Source organism: Oreochromis niloticus, linkage group LG2 (assembly GCF_001858045.2).
Source record: "Oreochromis niloticus isolate F11D_XX linkage group LG2, O_niloticus_UMD_NMBU, whole genome shotgun sequence".
Lineage (NCBI taxonomy): Eukaryota > Metazoa > Chordata > Actinopteri > Cichliformes > Cichlidae > Oreochromis > Oreochromis niloticus.
Window position 1 is genome coordinate 11,064,286 of NC_031966.2, and position 25,337 is coordinate 11,089,622.

Sequence of the window (25,337 nt, forward strand, 5' to 3'; positions counted from 1 at the left end):
TTGTGCCCTTGCTTTTTGTAGAAATGGTACAGGGGTCAGCACTCAACAAATGTCATAAACGTAAAAAGTGAGGCGTAAATTTAAGCTCTTATTTTGTAATCTGCACGTTAAAGGTTTGTGGCCGAATTAAAAGAAAAAAAAAAAGCTGCCTTCTGTGTATCTGCCTGGCTGTATTTCTAACTAAATGATACAGCCCCAAAGTAAGCATTGGTTATCACTGGACTATGAAGAGCTACACTTGCAGCTCATTAGTATACATAAAATAATACATAGGAAAAGAAAAAAGGAAAAACACAGCAGCCTTGGCCGCTGATGTCATTGGATTCTCAAGTGTTTTTCTGTCTCTCGAAAAGAGGAAAACTGACACAAGAAATATGTTGTGCTGTGCTATCCTGTTTTGTACATTTCCTGAAATCCAAGGTGTAGGGTACAGGAAAAATCCAGTTTGAGAGAGAAGGTCAGGCTTCAGCATTTGAGGTCTGGAAAAACCATTAGTTGGAATGGAAGGAAAGAGATGAGGTCTAAGTTATTTCCTCTCTTTTTCCCATTTCTCTCCATCATTTGAGAAAAAAATGGGGTGGGAGGGGTGCCTTATTCCCCTTTGAGTGTCATCGTGCTGAGAAGGAAGCCACGATAAGAGGATTCAGAACAAGCTTGTATATTGTGACAGAATGGGGCAACTGAATGCTTGATATATAGGCTCAGAAAAATATTTGTTGTGCTTGCTTTGCTGTCTTAGACATCACAAAAAATGCCTAGTATCCTGAACATGTGAATGAATACCTAAGTAAAGGTTCATGTACGCTGGTTATATAACAGCTTAAGGTGGAAAGTTGCCACGAGGTGTTAAATAAGCACCTGTAAAACAATGAGAAGAACTGGAATCAGGAAGCTAAGCTTTATATAAATCTGGAGAAGGCACTGCATCACTTTGTTTTTTCAGTCAATAATAATGAAACATTTCAGGCTTTTCATTAGATTGCCAGGGAAATATGTGAATGGATTTATTTGTATTATATTTTATTTGACACACTTGTCAACTTTATGTGCAAAAGAACAAGACATATATGCGTATCCTCATTTTACAAAAAAAAAAAGAAAAAGAAAAAGCACAATGACAAGTGCTCTCAGTCACTCTGCCAAATGAACACCATTATTCTGGAAGCGTTTTGCAAATACTGGCCCTGCCTTTTGTGGGCCCACTGTTCAGAACAACCCTGTGGCTTTCCTCAGGTGCTCAACATTTCCCTGCAGCTTTCCAAAGCAAGCGTATTGGTTAACCACCCAAACCACTCGAGCATAATGCAATCTCCAATTCACAACACACAAAATGTATTGGCAGCATTCCACTGAACCTAATCCAGGAAGTGGAAACATTTCTGCAAACAGACTCTTGTTGAAAACTTCTAATGAATGGTTTCTCATCTATTCTGAATGATGTAGAGTCTTAAAGATTTTTCCAAATTTCCTCAGTTTCTCTCTCTTGCTCTTTTTTTTGTTTTCCTCATTCCAACCTACCAACAAGAGAGAGGGGAAGACGGACAGTGCTGCCTCTGTGCACAAGGCCTTTCCAAACACAGAAGGCAGCTGTGCTGGAATGTGCAAGCTCTGAAATTATGGCCCTGGCCATTGCTAAAGAAAATAAAATTGATGCAATCTGTAGAGCATGCAGCTTTTAATTAGTGGCTTCCGTCTCCTAATTGGTTGCTCTCCGTTCCCCTCCGCCTTAATTCGGGATCGGACCAATTGACCATGCTGCATTTAGTTTGCTGTGTTTGTCTTGAGAGAAACCATACACTGTAATCAAGACACAAAATGAGCATTTTCAAGGGCAGCACAAGCAAGTGGGTGCAGAAAACCGTCAACCCCATTCCTTTTCAGTTTTCCCTGTCTTTAAGGAAATACGTTTGTATGGATTGTGAGACCAACTGGAGGAAAAGCCTCTGGATTATGTTGCGAATGTTAAGTCGTTCGGACCGTGCGAAAGGAAAAGGAAGAAAAAGCCCCAAACTACACTTAAATTCTTAGAGATCATAAAAAAGAAGAAAAATATTTTAAAATTTTAAAACAGCAACATGTAAAATGTAATTTGGAATCTTTGTATACTTCAGTTTCATTATTATACAACTCTGTAAACTGTATGCAGCACATGCATGAACCCCCACTGATAATGCTCCATTCATGTGGAAGCCGACTCCTTATAATGGTTTCTGGAAAGTACATTATCTGAATGCAAAAGTTTACCCATTACCTAACAACTGAGTCATGTTTATTGCATGCAACAAAAGCTAACTGTGAGTAAAAACACACAGGAGATCACAAAGCCAAAGCTTACTGTGGTATGTTTATTGCGGGGTATGTGGTCTTTAAATGGTTTTTGTATCAAAGCGTAGACGAGTAAACGCTCCCCATGGAGCTTTCCATTCAAGGTGTGTGGGTGAGTAATGAGACTCAGGTAAGCCAGCGCTGGACATCTTACATTTGTCACATGTTGATTTGCTTGACTCGTCAGAGGTGGTAAAAATGGCTTAAAAGCATCATCGGCAAAATTGCTAACACAGAAATGAGGCTATGGATGGCTGGCTCCAAAATATTTTTGATTTGATAACACAAATGAAATCTTTTCCAAAACAACTACTGCTGAACTTTGAGTATGCTGGAGAGATAAGCGTGGGACACGACCAGAAAAAAAAAACTAAATAAAAAAAACTAAATGAGGACACAGGAAAAGGAGATAAAAGCTGGGAAAAGAGCAACCGTTTGGCTGCTGACGGCTTACAGCCGAGCTTCAGGGAGCAATCATTTGAGGGTCAGGGACAGGTCTGGTTGCCTGGCACTACTGGATTCACACTCGCGTACACACACACACACACACTCCCTGTGTCATCCTCTCCAGTCTTTACCATTTCCGTTAGCCAACAAACACATTTCCTTTTTACAGGGGAAACTTCAGGAAATTCAACTCTGCACAGTTTTCCACACAACAGCAATGAGAGCAGATCTGAAAATTTTTCAAACTGAAAAATGAGTAAATTAAATCAGAATTATTTAAATTACTTCCGTCACTTCTGGCATTTCCAGGCATTTCTCACTTAACTGAGCGTATCTGTAATACACTAAACATTTTCACTTGTTCTTGATACTTTTTCAGCTGTACAAGAACATAATTTTGACTTTCTGGAAGTAATATCAGAATGGCTCTTTGCAGTGGAGAAATGAGTAAAATGTAATTGATGGTTTAGGAAATTTGTTATTTTTTTTCACTGTGTGATTGTTTGCATGTATTTCCCCATGAGCTGGAATAGCTGCAAATTGCAACAAACACGTAATTCTATTTCTGGAAAGCAAAGAAGCAAAGAGCTCTGTTAAACATCTGAGGGCAACAATAATTCCATGCAACATCTAGCGATGAAATAAGACACTGACAGATGTAAGCAGTGCCTAATTTATGAGGGGCAAAAAATAAAAGAGGTTAAGGGAGGTGAATGGGGAGGGGGGGTACAAAACCGGATATGTAATAAAGGTGATAACGATATGTGACACAAAAATGGAAGATACGGCGCTAAAGAATTCAAAGAAAGAGTTGAAGCTTCCTCCATTCTACTTTCTTTTTGTGACCAGTAGGTTTAATGGTCAAACATCCTTCTCTCTCTCTCTCTCTCCTGTCTGTTTACAATTACCGTACCGCGAATGAATCTTCCACGAATGACTGCTCAACTGGCAGCCCTTACTAGCCAGGAACAAGGGAGCTATTAGCAGAGGAACTGAGGAAGGAAGGAAGAGAGGAAAGCCAAAGGGAAGGCAGTCCAGCGCAGAGGCCCAGGGAGGGAGAGGATGAGAAGGGAAGGAGGGAGGCAGGGAGAGAACAAGGGGTAAGGCTTAAAGGACAGAGGGAGGGAGATGGGGAAGCAGTGCAGAGGGATCGGTGGTCTTAAACAGCAAAGAGGGGAAGGGCAATGGAGAAGGAGGGCTCATCTCCCCGAGGCTGTTCAACAGACGTAAAGATACAAAAGAAAGAGAAAGACGACGAGGAGGTGGTAGGGACTGTTGCATCCCTCTCATCCTAACCCACCCATCTTCCCCCCACCAGCAAGAAAAGGAGATGAAAGAGATTAGTTCTGGGGTCTGCCCTGAAGGGACAGTGCACAACCTCTGAAATTATTTCATTTCTCAGGCAACAGGATTTAGAATGGGACCTCCCCATGGCCCTTTGACACGAGAAATACATGAGAGCATTTTGTGGGTGTGACATTTTCTCAACCTGCTCCACCCCTAGTTCCACCCAAGTCAAGGTTTTTTTGGGCCTAAGAGTGCTTCTGGGGACTTCCTGACAGCCATAATTTACTTTGACTTCAGAAATGACAAGGTGGGAAAAGAAAACGCTGTTACCCTTTTTTGAAACACCTTCTGTCTCCCCCCCTCTCTCACATACGCACACACACACAACAAGGTGCAATCCCAAACCTAAGATACAGCCAGCCTTTCACACGGTCATTCATCAAACAGAGCTGGTGAAAGAGGAAATGAGGTGACACCCTGCCATCATCCTCTTTCCGATGCATCTGCCAAGTCCTTGCAGCAGGAACACAAGGCCTCAAAGCCCTCAGACATTTTTTGTCTCACTTTATTACTGTGTCTCTCTACCTGACGTCATGGACCAGACATATTGCAGCAATTATTTAAAAAAAAACTATACTTACAATTAGAAACGGATTTATTTCCAGTTTGCAAATGACACAGGCCAGTCTTCTCACTTAATGTTAGATTTTGAAAAGGACAATGCAAAGACAGATAAAAGCCACAAGCCATAGAGTTAAGTGGTTTAAATCTTTCAAAACAAAAAAAGGATACTGTTGCGACACTGCTTATGTTTAAGTCAACTGGTGTTCAAAGTGACCAATGAAAGCTCAATCAGCACCAATAGAGCCAAACAAAACAATGTTGTAATCCTAATGTTCGCTAATTATCTCTAACACGAAAAAGAAAAGCTGTTGAGACCATAAACCATCAAAAAGCAACCGCAAGCTGGACCAATACTAATATATTGTGGCTGCAGTATAAGGAAACACAACTCCTGCTCTGACAGCCAAATGGTCATCCTCACAGAAAGGTCTGATGGGACTGATTCCATTTCATCTACAATGGGTAACCTAATCCCGATGAAGATGACTGAACCCGACGGAGGATATACATTGGGATACCATTACTCCGTTGGCCTGTCCAGTGTGCCTCTGAAATGACTGCGCTAAATAATAGTCCGTTTGTTTAGCCATTCTCCTAAACAAGGCATTGGACCTGTTGAGGTGAAAGGGAAAAGAAAAGAGAGCACAAATCTGCTCTTTATCACAGGAAACCCAGGGTAGCTCCCTTAACCAAACCCCCACCTCCTCCAATCTTACACCTTATCCACTTGTAAGCGTCTCTTAATGTGGTGTTGGGATCCCCGGAGCAGAGAGCCAGGCTCAGGGGGCTTCAGCAGGGGATATTTGAAACATACAAAGAGGGTATTATTTGTTGCAACCCCCTGTTGGCCCCCTACCAGCTCCTATTTTGTATGTGGGTCTGACTGTATCCTGATGGTGGTGAATGATGACTCCTTCTTACTCCATGTTTCTTACACATGCTAGAAAAAGATCAAGTGGACTCGCTAACTTTCCAGGTGGAAATATATATATATATATATATATATATATATATATATATATATATATATATATATATATATATATATATACTTTATACTTTTTAAATGAGATGCTTTTTACATTTAATTTTAATGCCTCAACAATGACTGTGCTGTATCTATGTGTTCATAAGATTAAATCATACTGATGTCAGCATATTCCACTTCATGTTTCCCAAAAAACTTCCCATAAACTTCAGTGTTTTCCTGCTGAATATTTTATTGGTGTGTGGGTGCGAGTGCTTTGTTGCAGGCAGCCTTGAAAAATGATAAACGATCCAGGAAGGCTTCCTCGAATATACATTACGCCTACTATGGTTATCAGACGCCAAAAAAGGAAGATTTTACAGTTCTCTAAAGCCTTCACAGTGACAGTCGTCCTGTTTTTTTGTTACAGGCAACACAGGATTCGCTTCATATCGCTGTAAGCTACCAAGCACCGTGTGATAGCATGCATTTGCTCTGTCATGGCGAATTACACTGCATTTTTTGTCAAAGCTCTCATTGTTGGCATACCACGCTGTGCCGAGAAACTGGCCCCATTCGAAGGGGCTTTTTTTTTCCACATTAGTTTATTTGTCACTCAGAATTTAGCCTTGAAACACAACATAGTTTAAACGCAATAAGATGAGCTAAGCTAATGTAATATGAACCTATGCATTTGGATGAGTCGGCATAACAAAAACTCAAATTTGAATCCTGCTTCGCTGAAATCACGTAGATGATGTTAGTTTGATACCTGTAAAAACATAAACAAACAAACAAATAAATAATAAATTAATGTTAGCAATAGGATGGAGCCAGATTCAATAAATGAGTGATTCTCATTTGTTTTGCTCCTCGTAGCTGACACTTGTCCAACAAGCTTGACAGAAAAATGTAGGCAGAGATCCTTCAAAACAAAGTTACTGGACAAAAAGTCTTGCAAACGAGATTCTTTCATGGTGAGTGTCCCCTTTAAATGTTGCGTAAAAATTGGGAGTTGTTTTTTTCTTTTCTTTGTTTTTTTTTTTTTTTAAGCCATCCAATCGAAGGAATTTTTTTTAATTAAAGCTGAACCACTTGTTGGTTAAAACACCAACATTCCATGGTTCCAGTTTAAATTTTCATTTTTGTATAAACTACTCCTTTCATGTGGGTGCCGCAGCCTGATGGGAACATCGACTCTTTCACTCTCATCAGAGTTGCAAAGTCACTCATCAGAGGTTTTTAAAACTTATATAGCCGACTCATTGGCAGGAACGCAATTACAAAAAAACGAAGCACCTTAGGTAAGTTCTCAACTGAAAGATTTACCTGTTGCCTGATAGCAAAACAACAGCTGCACTGCAAGACAACCAGCCACAACAAAAAAGAGCATCCCTCTGACTGATCCAACCTTGCACACCGACCACTGTTTTCGTAAATGTTTGCAATGTTTATCAGATACAAATAGCAGAACCTGAACACAAACATTTACACAAGGACACGCTAGTTACTGACGGACTTGAAAGTGGCCCTTAATCGTGCGCTTATAAACCTCACCGGTGGAGAAGAACATGGATAAACCCTTCTTTCGTGGTGTAAAATTTTACAGGAAAAACAGAAAACGAACAAATGAATTACTGCACAAGACAGACATACTAAACTGCGAAAGAGGAAAAAAATATGCAAGCTCTTCAGCAGTACTGCAGGAGAGGGGTTAGGAGTAGCGTTTATGAGAATAAACGAGATTTCCTGAACTGAGAGCATTCCAAGGGCGCCGGTGGTCTCGGCTTGCCAAAAGGCAAGACGACACATGCTGGAGATGTCTGCCAGGTAGCAGAGCACAAAGAGCCCTCATTTCCTCCCTACCCCTCCCTTACTCCCTCCTTTCCACCCCCCGCACACCTCCCTCTCCCATCCTCATGTCTTTTTTGCTTTTGCTCAATGCCAACTGCAGGAAGAAGTATTTAAAAACACACACAAACCGAGATGTGTTGGATACAAGCAATAACACAAAAAAACAAGCAATGTCTCACTAAATATTTGAATTTTATGTTTGTAAGTGTGTGAATATGAGAAATATGTTGCCTTTTAACCAGAAAATAAATTTTCTTTGCAGAAAACTCTAGCGTCGTTTGGGCTTGGATAACCAAATTGTGGCCCTGCAGGATTTTTTCTATGTCTGGTTGGATTGGAGGCTTTTTGTGATGATATTCTTGGATGCACACATGTGTAAGCTGACACTAATACAGCCCTTGAAGTTTGATACTTGCCTGGGGATCCTGCTCCCCCAGTGTCCAAACACACAAACACACACACACACACACACACACACACACACGCAGCTTCCCAGAGCTCATCCATCCCTCGGTGGTATCTCATTTCTTGTTTGCAAAGACATACTCACACACTTTATTTTGCTACTGCAGTTTTACTAACCTGCAGGTCAAAACTCTCACTCTGCTTTCTCATTACCAAATCTTGGAAACGTAACCGGGACAGGAAAGAGCGATTCTCGAGCAGCGAATCATACCAAAAAACAGAATAATAAAGTGCTAAATGCTACAAAAAACCCCTTAACTCTAGATGAAAACAGCATTTTGAAGCACAGATATCAACAGCTCAGCTCGGCTTCAGTAGGACACTGAACTGTGGCAGCAGGGCTCTATTCAAAACTGTGCAGTCAGGAAAAAACAGTGAATAAGCTCTAATCCTTTAAGACAGCACCAATAGAGATTCCATCATGCTTGGCTCGTCACGAGAGGAGAGCAAAGCTTGGGAGATGATAACGTCAGGCCAACACAAAATAAAATATGGCCTGTTTTGACTGCCTGGCTTATAGCCGGTCTTTTAGCTAAGGGTAGTTTCCTGTTGAGTGGAGGCATGGCTCAGGTGGAGGTTTCTACCAAAGAAAAGGCAAAACAAAAGGTATTCACAGAGAGAAACTGAGGATCCTCCGATGCCCTGTTGTGAGGCCACATAACAAAGACTGAAATGTTTTGAGTGTTCAAGAGAGGCTTTCGATACTTAAGTGAAGAAGGCCTTAATGTACAGTCTTTATGGAAGAAGGAATTAAGAGGTATTCATAAGAGCCAGCACACAGAAGCAAAAGCACAGCATGGTTCAGACGTACGCATTTCAAAAGCTTTTCATTAGGTTACTTCACCTTTGAGTCAGATTAGCCATGAAAAATCAAAATAACCAGTTAAATCATTCATTTGACTGAGAGAAAAATATAATAATTCACAACAATTTGGATTTCAGATGCTGCTGATATGGTCAAAAGTAGTCAAAAGTTATGTTTTAAGGTAAAAAAAAAAAGTTCCCTTAAAAAAGGAAAACAGGCTAACAACAGAGCAAAATCGGCCTAAGGAAGCCTGTGATACCTTTAGAATCTCTGGTAAAAAAAGACATTTTCAACTGCTTCCTTATTTCCCAAAAGGTCGCCATAACGGACGGATCTGCATATTTGATTTGGCACAAATTTTATACCAGATGCCTTCCTGATGGAATCCTCCAATTTCTCTGGGCTTGGAAACCGCACTGAGCCCAGTGACCCCCTGAGCCCGGGTTTTGTGTCTCCTTCCTGAATTGAAACCAGGACTCTTTCATGTGCAAGGCAACCATTCAAAAGCTCCAGTATAGTTACTAAATGTACCTTGAGGTGGGTTTCCATGATTAATATGGAATTTGGCCATTCACACTTAATTGGCAGTCTAAAAATGATCAGGGGAAATATAAACATTTACGGTTTCTAGATTCTCAGAGACGATGATTTGCAGCCAGCATATCTACCACTGTCACGAATGCAGATAAGTTATTTGATGCTTTTTCATTTCATGAGGTGGGAGATTCTACCATTTTGGTTCGCTAAACAGGTGATAACAAAAGCATAAACCAGCACAATGACCTGCACAGATGAATGGAAAGCCGCAACACACACAGAAGCACTGATGCGAGCTCTGAATGCAGGAGAGAGAAAGAGAGGGGAGAAAAAAAATCAAAGCTACACTTAACTAATGCCTGAATATTTAACAAGTGGCCCACTAATTACAGTCTGGTGGAATTCATCTGTGATTACAATTAGCAACATCCAGACTGGCTGGGAAAACACTGGCAGATGTTCAGGCTGCTCAAACTGGCGTGATGTCAAGTGTTTACTTTGTATGACTCCTGCTAAAGCCCAGTAGGCCACAGAACGGCTTAATGAATGGACTTTGATCAACATGCTCCATATACTTGGTCAAACCTAGGGCCAGGTGCGCTGCTATACACATGAAATTAGGATATACTTTTTCTTTTGATCTGCTTACAAAATACAAATGCTGAACTTTGTGGATCTAGGATTAGAAAGGAGCACAGATTCTACAAAAAGATAGCTACAATTATGAATGAATGAAAAGTTACACATTTATAAGGTCAGTTACGTAAGTACAAGAGCACAGAGATTCATGCATCATCACGTTTCCAGTGCCATACATCATGTGGTATGACTTTTTGGAACAAATCAAAAAACTCTAGGTATAACAGTTAATTTATACACAACGGTGCACAAAGCATCATTATTAAAGAGTACATGCTTTTAAATAATAGAACAAGTACACTACTCCTTCCTCCCTAAGCTCATTTTTATGTGCCAAAATCTATTCTGTGTCACATAAAACATGTGACTGTTACCAGCCACAGAAGGAATTTACTTTATAACATTAAAGGCTTCTTACACAATCCTCTAATGTTCCTTTTGAACATTTTAATTTCTTTAGTTTAAAGTAGGATCGACAAGTTTTGAAAAGAATTGTCAAGAATCTTGGCCCGTGTCAGTTTTGGCCCCATCTCCTGTTCAGAAGCTACACTACAGCAAAGAGGAAGACTTTGAGAAAGGAGGAGTCCGTAAACATGAGAGGGCAGAAAATCGAATACATAGCGGTTAGTGACTAAAAGACACTGTGATCTGGTGGGAAGCAGGTTTCAAACTCTGGAAAATGTCAACAACAAAAAGGCTCGATGACAAATGGATGCCACTGGGACGCTGTGTACTTTACTTGTGACTCAACGGATCATTTTTGAGTCATAAATAATCTTTGGGTTTTTGTGAAATAGAAAGAGGAAACTGGTGTAGGTGGAAATTTGTAAGTTGCTGGGTGCACCAACACAATACTTATAAAATATAAATATTAAAAACACTCATGTCTAATAATAGCGGAAATTGTTGACTTGCTGAAGGATAAACTCACCCACTGTAATTTCCCCTACAGTACTGAACAGCAACGTAGACATGCCGCCCTTTCAATTCTAATTCTTTTTCCTCTGTTTTGTTGTGGCCCCTTGATCAGATAAGAGCCCAGTTGGTAACTTCTGGTCACAAACAAAGACCCATCTGCTAGCAATCTTCTCCACTGTAAGTAGTCCTGCCTCCTGATAGCATGGATAAAGCCTAGCACACATTAGGGCAAACAAATGGGCTTTTCAGTGAAACAACAGACCAACACTATCTTTCTGAGACAAAAGTAACCCATGGGTTCACAGCAAAGACAAACTGTAATGGGGAAAAAAAAACTATCAAAGCATCATTTTACCGACTAGAAAAGCTTCTGGTTTGTGAGTGTGTGTTTGTGTGTGCAATAAACAAGATGGACAGCTGCTCGACAAACAGAGTGACAGGGGGTTCTTCCTACTAGAACAGGCTGGATAAATGTTCCTGGTGGTGCTAATCAATCACCACAGCTCAGTCATAGTGGGTCAGAGGTGGGCCTGGGTGATTGGCGCAATACAAAGGAAAGAGGAAGTGGGAGAGGTTTTTTTTTCTTCTTAAGCTGGAGGGGGCAACGGGGTAGGATGGTGGTGTGACACGTCATCATGCCTGCTTTATGACATTTTCTTACACAGTAAGGTATGATTGTAGAAGGTAAATGGGACCCTTTTTGTGCATGTTTGGGACGAGAACAGGTTGTTCCTGTTTGTATGTTTTTTTGACAAAGTAATAATGCACATTCGCTTTATTCATGCTGTGTGCTTGGGGGCATGTGGTTACATATCTACTGAGTTGAACATCAGGTTACAGTATAAGGTTTCTGAGGGGTTTATGATTACAGCGTACCTATGGTACATATTTAACACAGAAACATAAATCCACTGTTAGGCTTGAGAATCAAAACAACTGTAGGCATCTATAGCTTAACTCCTAATAGTGTGTAAGAAACTGTATGCAAATATTAAGATAATCTGTTGTTTTCTGATGAAGAAATGCAAGACATACATGACTGTTTACTGAAAGAAAACAATGGAAAAATCTCAATCTAAATATAGTAATCAATAAATTGGTCTTTTGTTGGGTAATTTCATTATGCTTGGAATTGAAGTAGCAGTGAGTAAGGCTGATTTAAAAGTGTTAACGTGAACATATTTCTATATTAATTTAAGTGAAATCATAAATCATGCATCACTACAATCAGGTGTAAACTTACATTTTGTTTGACAACATGTTTTGATTATGCCATCATGACATGATATGCTAGAATCCTGCGTTCCATTTGCCTCGGAGCTCGGAGGGACATCACTCCCAAGTAAGGAAAAAGCAAGGAAAATCAGGATTTATTTTACTCCTTTGCAAAGTAAATGCATCCATTTGTGCGTCTCAGAGCATCACTCTAAGAGCATTTTTAAGGAAAGAGATGACAATTTAATTTTTTCCAAGAGAGCTGATAAGAACCATGTGGGAATCTATATTTAAATGATTATATTGTTGCTAAACTGCCTCCTCAATATACACTTACCAAAGATGTGTTGCAGGTCTTTAACTGATTAAATGAAAAACTATTCTGACACAGTCGCCAAATGGAGAGCACTGAAACAACCTGATAAAAAACTGAAACCTAAAATGTTGTGTAGGAGCTGTTGAGAGATGGACAACAGCCCTGCTCCTTTCAAGCTAAAATAAACGCCACTTTCCCCACCCTCTTTCTCTCGCCATCCCACTCAATCTGTCCGTCAAACAGCTGAGGCCCCCAGGAGGCCTCCACTGCACCTCTAACAGCCCACAATAACTTCATTGACACCAAGGCGTCCCATTAATCTTCATTTGCCCTATCATGTCCTGCCATTGGCATGGAAATGTCTGCCCATCTCCGGCGTGAAGTGACAGACAGCGTCGGTGGTGGCGAATGAGCGGTAAAGAAGGGTAGGGTGTTAAAATAGTAAGAGGCGAATGTGGGGTGCCTATCTATCCATTTGGCAGCTTCCGTTCCCCATGAAGCTCATAGGTTCCCCATTCAGATGACTTGAACCTATGAAAACACACACGTTACACATGCAAGCACGCACACACACTGTGTCGGGGATACTGCCAGCAGGAGGTAATCTGATTTCTCAGCTGCACGGGGGACAACTTCCTGAGAGGGAGGCCAGCTTGTACAAGGACGCCTGGGGTTTCCCATCTGTGCACCCAGGGGCTTGACGCCCCCCCCCATTTTTTAATCTTTCTTTCTTTTAGACACACACTTACACACTCTCACAGTTCTATGCTTAATCTGTTTCTTTAGCAGTGATACCACTAAAAAGGGTCTGAATTGAGACTGCAATCAGTTGTTGCTGCTGCTGAAATTTACTGTATTACCATCACCACAGTGATGGATCAATTTTCCACAAGTGGGCTGTTTGAGCAGCATGTTATCCAAAAGTGTTTACCAGTTTATAACAACTAATCAATATATAAAAAAGTGTATTGATCTGTTGATCCGTTGCTGGTTGGAAGAACAACAGCTTTCTGTAATTTTCTTCCTGTTTACTTAATTCAGCAACATTTTAATGCTTGCCATGTTAAATTAGGACATGATACCTTCTTTTAAAATGGGTAACATCAAAGTATTTTTTAAACTCAATATCGGAGGACACCCTAGCGTAAAAAAAGCAGAAGAAAAACTGAGAATAGGCTGCCTGTGCAGGAGCTTACAGAGCACGGCGACATTCTCCTTTCCTGTGTCCTTCTTGACAAGGTACAGGCTCTGTCTTTGATCAGCACTCAGGAAATTTCATTAAAACAGAGATGGGTGGATACCAAACAAAGGTTTTGTGGAGAAAAGAGAAAGGAGGAGATAAAAAGGGTAGAAAAATAGAAAGCGGAGGGAGGCCTTTCCTGAGTTTTAAATGAAGCAAATTAAATGTAAAGGTAAAATGGTTGTAGATGTTTAGCGGCTTGGCTTGAGCTCCCAATCGCTAATGCTCCCAATCTCCTGAGGCTAAAATGAAACGAAGAATTTATTATATTTGACGACCTTATCATATTACAGCCTAATTTCTAATCAGATATGTGAATTGGTTTGGGTCAGAAAGAGGACAAAAAAATTATTTGGCAGCAGTTATTCCACCAAAGTAAACTAAAAGGGTAGAAGCATGAAGGTAGATTAAGTTACTTAAAACGATTTATTATGAATGCAACTGAAACCATATAAAGTGCACAACGACGTACTAAAGGCATCAGCATCCAAAGAGCAAGTCACAGAAGACGGATCGGAGCAAGCGGCCTTTAACCTTATCAATCATGTACAACAAAGTAAGGGAGGGAGAGGAGTAGACAAGGGAGACAAACTAAACATCTCCTCAAGCTTATCAATCATGGACCAAAGAGGAGGATGGAGAGATGAAGACAGAGAGCCGGCGTCTGTTTACCTTATCGATCATGTCAGGGCGGTTGGTGGCGGCCAGAACGGTGACGTCTCTGAGCTGCTCGATGCCGTCCATCTCTGTCAGGAGCTGAGCCAGGACCCGGTCCCCTACACCACTGGAACCAGAGGAGCTGAAGGCATGGAGAAGCACAGAAGATAGATGAGCGAAAGAAGATGGAAAGAGAGAAGAAAGCGATGTGCGGCTGGATGATTAAATGGATAACGGAGACAGGAAAGGACGTATATAAATTATCTCAAATCGGGTGAAAAACTTAATTATTGAATTACTGAGTGTTAAGTGAAGTACAGCTAAATGATGGATGGGGAGGGAGGAAGAGCACCATGACCCGTAAAGGTATAAACGTGGAAAGGAGGAAACGCACAGAAAAGAAATACTCGGAGCAATGTGAGTAAAGGATAAGGCATAATGAAGTTACATGTGTGATGGATGAATGGGAAGATAAATGATGCAGATATGTAGAAGAATTCATCCTTTTTCTCTCAGGAGTGCAGTACAACACATGCCGAAAAACTTCATCATCCATCACAATATTTACAATTCTACATAATCAGGAAAATTTGCCAGTTCTTGAGTACTTGAAGGGAACATTTGACATTCGGCGAGCAGACACTTTCATTAGCACAATACTTCTTTCAAAAAAACTGGCAGCAAAAGCGAGCTCTCTTGCCAATGACGTATTAAACTGAACTCAAAACAAGGCAGCAGAAAACAGGCAATCCCTCTATAATAAAGCAGCTCTTCTTTGGATGTTAAATACATCCCTTTGTTTGGACTTGTGAATATCGTGCCTCACCTGAAGTCAAGGTGATGAAGAAGCGAAAGCCGATCCATGCAAATATTTCATGTAATTCAAAGGTAAACCAAAGTATTGAGATGTTCTACTGAAAATGAGTCAGAGAAGGGTAAAAGAATAAAAGACAGGCTGTTCCCTTTCACCTAAACGGAGCAAAATTTAAAGATTTATCAGCTTCCAAATGTTAAAGGGGCCAGTGAATGAGTAAGGTCAGCCATCTGATGCTACCTGAACATCCAGGAACATTTTTTACCAAACAAAACTTCATACATTGCAGTGAAGGACCACGTCGTCCATTGCAACAGTGGGACAGAAGAACTGCATAATAGCACCTCGACAGCTGTATCGTAAAAAACAAAAAAAGCTCATCGTTGTATTAGTCACTGCATAACAAGGTGGTTATTTTCCATAACACAGTGCAGACAGCTATCCCTCCAAGCTCACACACACACACACACACACACAGTCTCTGTTGACAGGGCCAGCGGAAGTGCCAGACGTCATTAGCACAGACAAGGCTGCAGAGGAACACAAAAGAGCTCTGTCACTGAGATATGAAGGGAGACAGAAAAGGGGATGGGGGGAAGGGGGGGAGACAAAGTTTGGGCGAGGGGAGATGCCAAGGAAGCTGCAATGAATTGGGATGGCAGCTTGAAGAGAAAAGTAGCAAAGTCGCAAGATGAGAAAAGTTATCATGGGAAAATAAACAGAAAAAAGAGAAAAAGAAAAGTGAACAAAAAACAAGCTGAGGATGGGACGATAAAAGCAAAACAGAGAAAAAAAGGAAAATAGAAAGGAAAGCATTAAAAGGTGCTATGGTGTGGAAAAAGACAACTTATCAGAGGTAAAACCATTACTTCCTTTAGCTTTTTCCTCAAGTATTCTCTCACCAATCACTCTCTGTTTCTCATATTTGGCCTCTCTTCCCGTCTTTCTTCGATTTTCTTCATTTCATTTCACCAGTTTAGACTCGTGGCAGGTAGGCTGACAGATTTACAGGTGTTTGTCCTGCCTCGAAAAGAAAAACGCAATCTCTCACACACGCGCGAGCTCACAATCCGGCAAAGACTGTCTGGTTGTGTCAACAGTTTTAAATTCTTGCCGGCATGCGCGAGGCACTTCATTGATTAAACATGGCAGGAAGTGAACACCAATAAATAACCTTTACAGATCAGCACTAAGTGCATTTTTAAAACAGTGAGTGGGCTCAAGGCACACATCCAGGCCCACGTCAATCGCAGCCAGCTCACAGTTGGTTCTCGTTGAGATCAATCACAAAATTGGACATCAAGATAATGAGAGAGCGAGGCTCAATCATATCGTATCGAGCAAAAAGGCTCGTCAGTCCCACTGGCAAATAAATGACTGATGAATCAAAGTTGCAATAGTATATCCTGTATGCTGATTGCAGGGCAAGAGCCAGGACTGCATTATAAGTCACAAACTCTAAAGCCCAGCCTAGTGAAAGGCCTAGCTTATCAAATCTAAGAACTAAGGTCAAGGGAATATAAGATGTTAAAAATTCAACATCTCATGAGCAGAAGCCCGTTAACAAAAGCACAGTTATCAAAATATGTTTTGTCTTAGAAGCAGAATGTGATGCTTTGACAAAGGGCCCACTCACAAAGGTTACAAAGACTGCCCAGTGGCCTTTCTCTGCTCCTTCCTACAACTTAGTTTCATCGGTTGGTTTAACCAGGAAGCTTGCTGCATATTTGGCCTTCCCCATCTGCCGTGGAAGGGCACAATGAAGTGTTTGTGCGCCTCCGGCCTGTGTCCTCTGTCCGCCCCCCTTCCCCTCCCCCTCGTCCTCTTTCCTTTAAGCCACAGATGTTCCCAGTGCCATCCCACTAAAGCTCCTCCAGACAAGACTGTGTTCTGTGTTCACCGGGAGTGAAAAGCCGCAAAAGTTTGAGGAGACACGATGAGAACTGAGTGGCTGGCTTGGATAGTGCAGTCATGCAGACTTCCTGGGATGTTTGCGCTAACCGTCATATGAATTAACTGTGAGATCTGTGGGGGTCAAAGATTAAGGCTGGTGAATTAAAGCCGACCACAGCGATGATTGTGCATCACCATGACTGGACAAGGAACGAACAGCGCAGAGGAGGAAGGGGGAGGGGGGTTGGGGCAATTATAATGTACGAAGGTTATGAAAAGAACATACTGTACCTTCCTCTTTCACTTGCAAGAGCATCAATCTCGTCAAAGAAGACGATGGAGGGAGCGACGGCCCTCGCCTTCCGAAACACCTGCAAGCAGCGTCAGCAACAATAGAAAAGAGGAAAACAGGACAAATGTTTAACCGGACTTGTGAATCACTCCCAACCAGAAGTGCGCACAAACATAGAGAGGAAATACAACACTCATTAATGCCATGAATTACATCTCAGGTCATCCTTTCATTGCGTAAACAACCAAAAATATCCAGAGCATGGACGGAGGAAATAAAGAGGCCAGGAAATCAACTCAGTTTGCATAACTTTCTGCTTACACGACTTATATATATACACACACATACATATATATATATATATATACATATATATATATACATACATACATATATATATATACATACATACATATATATATATACATACATACATACATACATACATACATACATATATATATATATATATATATATATATATATATACATATATATATATACATATATATATATATACATATATATATATACATATATATATACATATATATATATACATATATATATACATATATATATACATATATATATACATATATATATATACATATATATTATACATATATATATATACAAATTATTTATACATATAATATTATAATATATATTTATTTTATATATATATTATAATATATATAATATATTTATATATTGATAATAAACAGGGATGTTAAATGCACATACCTCTCTCACAGCTCGTTCAGACTCCCCAACATATTTACTCAGCAGTTCTGGGCCCTGAAAAAAAAGTTTAAAGCGATTTAAAGGTATTCAAGCTAGTCTAAAACGTGACATATTTACAACCTGAAATGCTAAATTATATTAGCTAATACTCAAAACACTTTGATGTGGGTTTTATCCTCTGCCTTAATTACTGGCACCGTTATGACTAATCATTCCTTTTTCATCCTGAAGCTTCATCTGGTGGCAGTCCTGCTAGCATAGCTGTTTAAACTACGACCACAAAGCAGCTGCTTCTTTGTCACATCTTTTGGAGGCTACAAAGAGCCCGGTGAAAAACAAACAATGATAATACAGCGTAAGAATGTTACAGAATACAGCAGTGCGTGCACGTGTGTGTGAGTGCGTACCTCCACAGTACTCTTTAGATGTTTACTGGACATTGTGTACTGCTTTATGCAACACCTGTGGTTCACTTGGCAAATAAACAGCACTGTTTGCTGCTGCGGCCTCCCTTGTTACTGTTAGTACAATAGTGCTACCAGCACCTACTATGAACGCCACTATAACTGTAGCTGGCATCACAACCTACCAAATAAAATCCCGGGCTCATTCTCACAGATAAAATTTAAGGTTTGTAACCAAAACCAAACGCTGCATCGGCTCAGCCAGATCAAAACTGTGTGCAGGACGGCAGCCAAATTTGTCAAGGTTTTTACCCAGCATTGCTGACAGTGATAAATGAGCATTTTATTTCCATTTAGTTGCAGTTTCTTCCAACTGGAAGACACTAATTCCTCCAGATACCACTGCTACTAAGACCACATCCACACTGTGCTGGTTATGTTTGAGAGGATACTTTTTTCCCCTCTCCATTTTTGGCCTCCTGTCAACCTAAAACCAGAGATGTTTGAAAATGGTTTCTTGAGTTTTCCCTCACAGCTTGGACAGTTACATCTGGGTTTTTACAAGAAGCATGAAATATGCTTCTTAGATATGTTTAAATGCTCTGCAGCAGCAAAGCAACTAATACTGTAGTAGGAAAACATCCCGCTGACGTGTTCAACGTCAGTATGCTATTGAAGAGCAGCGATCAGAGAGACGTTTGGCATAACAAACAACCTGCTTGTTCAAATAGATAATTACTGTAAAGCATACGCTTGTTATTTCCTGACAAAATAGGAGGCGATTAAGCCATTTCCGGCATTTCATTGTGGATGAGGAAATTGTGGACGCTAAAAAACGTACTCACTTCATTTAATTCTACTTAAACTGCTATCACGACTAATTTTACTCAAATTACTACAAAATAAACCTCCAGCTCTCTCTCTTCTTCTTAACTTTAGTCCTTTTCTGCCTCATATCTCCCTCGCTCAGAGCAGATAAACATCCACTCAAACCTCAGAAGAACTTCCTCCACTGCAATCCACCCTTTCAACACCTCTGGGCTCACCGAGGAGACGACACTTAACTCCCAGCCCCTTTGTCTCCTGCAGTAAGTGAGGAGGTTGACTCATTAATCCCTGGTTCCTCACTCTCTGTTGTAGAGCCAAAGGGTGGACATGGTGAGTTTAAAACCATTGACACTGTAGAGATACGAGCAGTCTCCGTATGTGTGTGTTAGTGTGCACGTATGCATCTGCGGATTTGAGTGTATTTGAGTGGCTGCAGCGAGAGGAAACTAAAATTGACAAGATGATAATAGGGCTTTTCACACAGAGGAAACAGACTGAGCCTTAAAGTATCCACATTTAAATCTGGATAAAGTATCTATGTCAAAGCAACCGCTACTCTGGAAAAACCTGATAGTGTTATTTCAGATGGTGAGAGTGGCTTTCAGCAGGAGGGACAGGATGTTTTTACCCTTCTCACTGAGCAGATTCTTTTTGTGATGACTTGAAACTTGTAGCACAAGATTATAATAAAACTCTTAAAAAAAAAAAAAAAGCAGTAACTTTGTATCAAATGCTAAAAATAGTCACCGGGACTAATGTGCGTGCACAGACATTAAACAACTCGGATTCCTCTGGATTATATTTACTCCATTAAAATGCTATTGCACATTCAACCTGATTGTTGTAATTAGGAAAATGCACGTTTTGTAATTTTCAGGGGAATATTTGTTTTTAGAGTAAGTGTAACAACATTTTTGGTTTCTACAGTCCTACCCTTTGTTTTTCACCAACTGCCATAAACGTTGTATCCTCGACCCCGACATCATGCTAAAAGGAGCACTGCCTTCCATCGATCCCAGAGGTTTGCGACAGGATTTGATTCGGGTAAAGACGTTGCAGTTCACATCTACATTTGCTGCTGGCTTAATGGTGCCAGTTGAGAGCTTCTGTCTTGGCTTCTTGTCTTCATGGCAACATTCTTTAAAAATATTCACTGATAACAATTCAGCAAGCTGATCAATCAATCTCTGTCAACCGTGCTTGGAGGGAAGTGAGGCTAACGTGGCAGAGAAGATGGAGTGATGAATGAAAGAGGATAAACACGGGGTCAAAGGGCAAGCAAGGAAGCTCTGTGCAGAGGAAGCTGGCCAGCCAATCTGCCTTCAGGTCATTAGGGAAACATCATCACCGCTACTTCAACACAAATGATATCTCAGTGTTCATTTAACTCTTACATCTCACTGACAGACTAGAGATAAATGTCAGTTAAGTGGAGTTCCCATCTGCGTTTGTGGTTTCCTTTTAATGCAATTATCTGACAAATCATATGGCCCTGTGTGTGTTTAATGGTACTAAGAGCCCATTTTACTAGTTTGTGCTCATGGTTTCCATGATTGAAATTTTAGTATTTGCTTCTTGCATGTCACTTATTAGCTGATATCTGTGTCTATGCAATGCACCCGTACAGTCTTTGGATACAGGAGGTGATCTACACATTAGCTACTTCTTCTTGTCTAAATAGGGCAACATCTGCCTCCAAAAAACAAATATGATACGACTGAGTGATTTCATTGTAGTAATGCCTATATTTTATACAGTCTATGCTAAAAACATGGAGTTGTGAATCAGGTAACTTTCAGTGAAATTTCAGTGAAGATGTGAAACACAACTGTTCAACACATGCATGTTAAAGGGAGGTCATTTCAATAAGTTCTTCCAGTTGGTTTCCGAGGGAATGACAATGCAACGTACATAAACACTGTTGTTACTGAGGTTCAGCTAAAAAGGCTTGGACTGTGAGCTGAGATTGACTCAACAAATCACCCATCATCTAACTAATGGCTGAGTCATATGCAGTGTTTTGGCAGGGTACTCAACCAAGAATATGATATGAAGAGGCACATCTGTAAAACATTATTTGTTCATATTTATGTATGAAGGTTTGGAAAAAAACACCAAGCTTTTGCCCAGTGCCTTTTTTGATTTCAACTCATCATCCATTCCACAAGAGAAAAGCAAAATTCTCTTTTAAATCTCATCTAAAGAAAGATAGCAAAGGATTATTCATGGAGAAAACTCACTTTAATAGCCAGAAAGTTGAGCCCACTTTCATTAGCCAGAGCCTTGGCAATCATGGTCTTCGAGCAGCCCGGAGGCCCATAGAGAAGAACGCCTTTAGGTGGCTGGATTCCCATGCGGGTGAAGGCCTCTGGGTGCTTCAGGGGCCACTCGACAGCCTGCTTCAGTTTTAGCTTCACTTCTTCCATCCCGCCTACATCTGACCAGCGGACCTGGAATGAGGTAATACAATGTTTTGGGGGGGTTTTTCAATAAAAATGAAAAATAGTTACTAATGTAGTTTAATAATGCAGCTCTCTAACAAGTTAACAAAACCAAGGGATGTTCTCTTTATCCCAAATGACTTTCAAAATAAAATACCTCACACACTAATAACACTTTTTGTTATAAATGTTCAGGGAATGAAAAATAAATTAAAAAATAAAAACACATTTAGTATAGGTAATACAAAAAATATTTAGTGTTTCATCTTTAGACTGTTTTAAGCTTTCAGCTGTTATCATGTTGTGAAAGTACTCTTCTATCCCCTTGCATTTACGTCTCAGTGATGGAATTGACAATGAGTCAAAATGACGATTTGTCAAGTTGAATTTTATTTTGGGAAAGAGGACCAAGTTCCAGGGAGGACAAATTTGGTGAGTAAGGTACAGTAAGAGAAGATTCTGTTGATGTGGCCAAAAAAAACAAACAAACTTGTGTTTTCAATTTGTTGTATATGACAGCATGGTGGCTTGCTTCTGTTCTGCTGAGTGTCCTCCCTCAGATACCCAGGATTGGGTAATGTGTTAGGAACAAAAGGATGTCATTTCGTGGACATACAAACACGTGTTTGTCGGCATGGCTCCTGGAAAGGCTAAGGTCCAACCTGGTGGCATTGGTTAGGCTGAAGCATAATGCCCCAGAGGTTTTCCATTGGATTTAGTTCAGGCAAGCATGGTGGCAATTCTTTCGTTCTCCAGGAACTGCCTGCATACTTTCACCACATGAGGTCAGGCATTGCCATGTGCCAGGAGGAACCCAGGACCCAGTGCACTAGTGTAGGGTCTGACAACGGGCCCAAGGATTTCATGTGTTGTCTAGACTGTAGAGCTCCGTGCGTTCCTCCATGGATATGCCTTCCCAGACCATCACTGACCCACCACCAAACTGGTCATGCTGATCAAGGCTACAGGCGGTATAATGTTCTCCACAGCCTCTCCAGACCCTTTTACACCTGTCACATGTCCTCAAGGTGAAGGTGATCCGTGAAAAGCACAAGGCACTAGTGGTACTCGTACCAATTCTGGTATTTTATGGCAAATGATGCCATTTGGGAGCCACGATGCCAGGCTGTGAGCACAGCGCCCTCTTGAGGACGTCAGGCTCTCAGACCATCCTCACAAAGTTTGTTTCTGTTTCTTTTATCTGTCATGTTCACACCAGTGGGATCCAGGTATTGCCACATGCTACCAGTAGTGACACTGACTATTATATTGACTATATTAAAACAACAACAAAAAAGCTTTCAGAACAGATGAGCAGGGAGAAAATATCAGTGGCCTCCACCTGTCTCACTGTTGCCCGTCCAGTGCACCTGTTGGTATTTTCATTAACACCAAAGAAGCTGAAAGTGATTACAAACCCCCTTTGACACTGACCAGATCAACATCCAGAGGTTTAATTGACCTGATGCTATACTCTGTATATAACATTTATCAACGAACAGGCAAACGAAGAGAAGTTAAAGAAGAAAAACAGGCAATCTTAGTATTAGCTGAAGCAGATTTAGAAGAGTGCAACTCCGTCTGGAATCCAGTCAAAATGTTGACTAAAACAGCTCTGGTTCAATGCAATCAATCATCCAAACAATAACATGCAATCAAGCAAACTATATATGTATCTCACTGGCAGAGGACGAGAGTGCCCAAACTCTAATAAATGTTCACCATTAGTCCAATATAAAGCTCAGACTCACATCATACACTTTCATGTGCAGCAGCTCAAATACAAACACATCGCCAACAATAAGTGCAACAGACCAAATAAACTCTGATTGCACACTGATGTCACTGATGTTCTCATGTAACCCACAGGAAGACCTTTTTAACTTTCTGACCACACGAGTAAATTGCAAAGAATGTCAAGTTCTTCCAAACTGTTGACAGGGGTCGGGTGGAGAGGAGAGAAATATAAAAGCATATTTGGAAAGAGATGGAGGAACTGAGGGCTTGGATTGGGGAGACTCTGGACAGAGTGAACAACAACAGAGCGAGTCTGCCAACAGCTGTCTGTCTGACAGATGGAAGGAGGGAGGAAGGGAGGGAGAGGGTCCGGCAGTGAACAACCGGAGGAGATAAAGCAGATAAGAAGGAGAGAGCCTCATCCAAAAGCCTCTAAAGCCTTCCTGTCTCTTTCTTCGTTACCAATTCTTTCTTCCTTATGTTTCACCTCTAATGCTTCTTTCATTCCTCGTTCTCTGCATCTCCTCTCATTCTTTTTTTTCCATCTCCTTTTAGATCTACTTTCCCCCACTCATTCCTTCCTGTTTTACTTCTGTCTTTATCTATCGCACTGCTTTTCTGTCCTCCCACACTTGGATTTCTCTTATTACATTCACATGAACAAAAGAGAGAAACCAGGTTTTTTAGGAAGTCAAACAATGTGTCCATATGCAATATAGTACAGCTGGATACTGTAAAATCTACACACAGTAGTTCAGAAATAGCTCCTCTACTTCTAAGCTTAGTTTGAAACAAAAGTATATTTAAGTGTACTGGTGACACAAGATGGTGCCACCAGCAGGGGCACCTTCAGATTTTTTTCATAAGGGTGGCCATATGAGGATCATTAAAAATATTGGGGTGGCACACACTGTGCCACCAACCTTCCATCTGTGTGTGTAAAAAAATAAATAACAAGTTAATGTTTCAACTCATTGTAGGATGCCTTCCTCTCTTGTGCTCACGTTTATTACAATTATTACTAACATAGTACAGTCTTGCCAGGAGCAGTGCCCCCCCCGGCCCCTCCTTGGTGGCACCTCTGGCCCTACCAAACTTGTTTCTGCATGTATTTTTCATTTGTACCTTTAGACTGACTGTTAAACCAAAAACAGAGGCTCTAGTTTTCAGTTCAAGTGCCACAGGTCTGAATTTCACAAATAATCTAAATGCAGAAAACACTTTGAATACTGAAAACTTTGAATTCTTTGAACTCAACAATGCGACGTGACATGTGAGAGTAAAATTCAACTGGAAGCCAGTGCAAAGTGCATTCAAAATGTTCCTTGATCCTGCACACAGAAATCAAAAGCTATAAAAGATTTAAACATGGTCAAGCTCCTCTTCAAAGTTATTTTCTTCTGCATCTCTGGAGAGCTTCCATCACTACTAAACCACAAACTTGGGCAGGACCAGGGCAACTGTTGCTCATCACCAGCACTACTTGCCAGATTTAGCTCCCCAGAGCTTCATCCACTTTCCCAAAATGAAATTCAAATTGAAGGGTCGAGGTTTGATACAGCGAAGGAGATCCAGTGCGTACTGCAGAGGCACAAATGTGAGTGGTCAGGATCGGGCTTTCAGGGAGCAATCTGAAAGTAACAGCTGTGCTGGAAGTGCCGCGGTGCCACGCACGGAAACAAATTCAAACCAGGTATGGCTTTTTATTCACGCTAGAACTCTATCCTCTCACCCTGAGATGTAGATATTGTTCATCTCCACAACAAAACTAGGTTCCACTGAACTCTTGATTACTAAGGACCACTCATTCAAGCACCACCTGTTTAGCACCAGTTAAATTACCTAAAAAAGAAGGTAACCCTGTTACTGTCAACAAGTGCAAAAG

At 40.8% G+C, this 25,337-nt stretch overlaps 1 protein-coding gene across 1 annotated transcript in view; it reads right to left on the reverse strand.

Annotated features, from left to right (window-relative positions):
- Positions 1 to 25,337, reverse strand: part of afg2a (AFG2 AAA ATPase homolog A) — a 108,575-nt gene that overhangs the window by 57,932 nt on the left and 25,306 nt on the right. Inside the window, exons 12-15 of the mRNA XM_003443420.5 lie at positions 21,515 to 21,724; positions 18,043 to 18,096; positions 17,295 to 17,374; positions 14,312 to 14,438 (exon numbers count right to left, since the gene is read on the reverse strand). Of these exons, the coding sequence (XP_003443468.1) occupies positions 14,312 to 14,438; positions 17,295 to 17,374; positions 18,043 to 18,096; positions 21,515 to 21,724 (471 nt within the window). The remainder of the gene's footprint in view (positions 1 to 14,311; positions 14,439 to 17,294; positions 17,375 to 18,042; positions 18,097 to 21,514; positions 21,725 to 25,337) is intronic.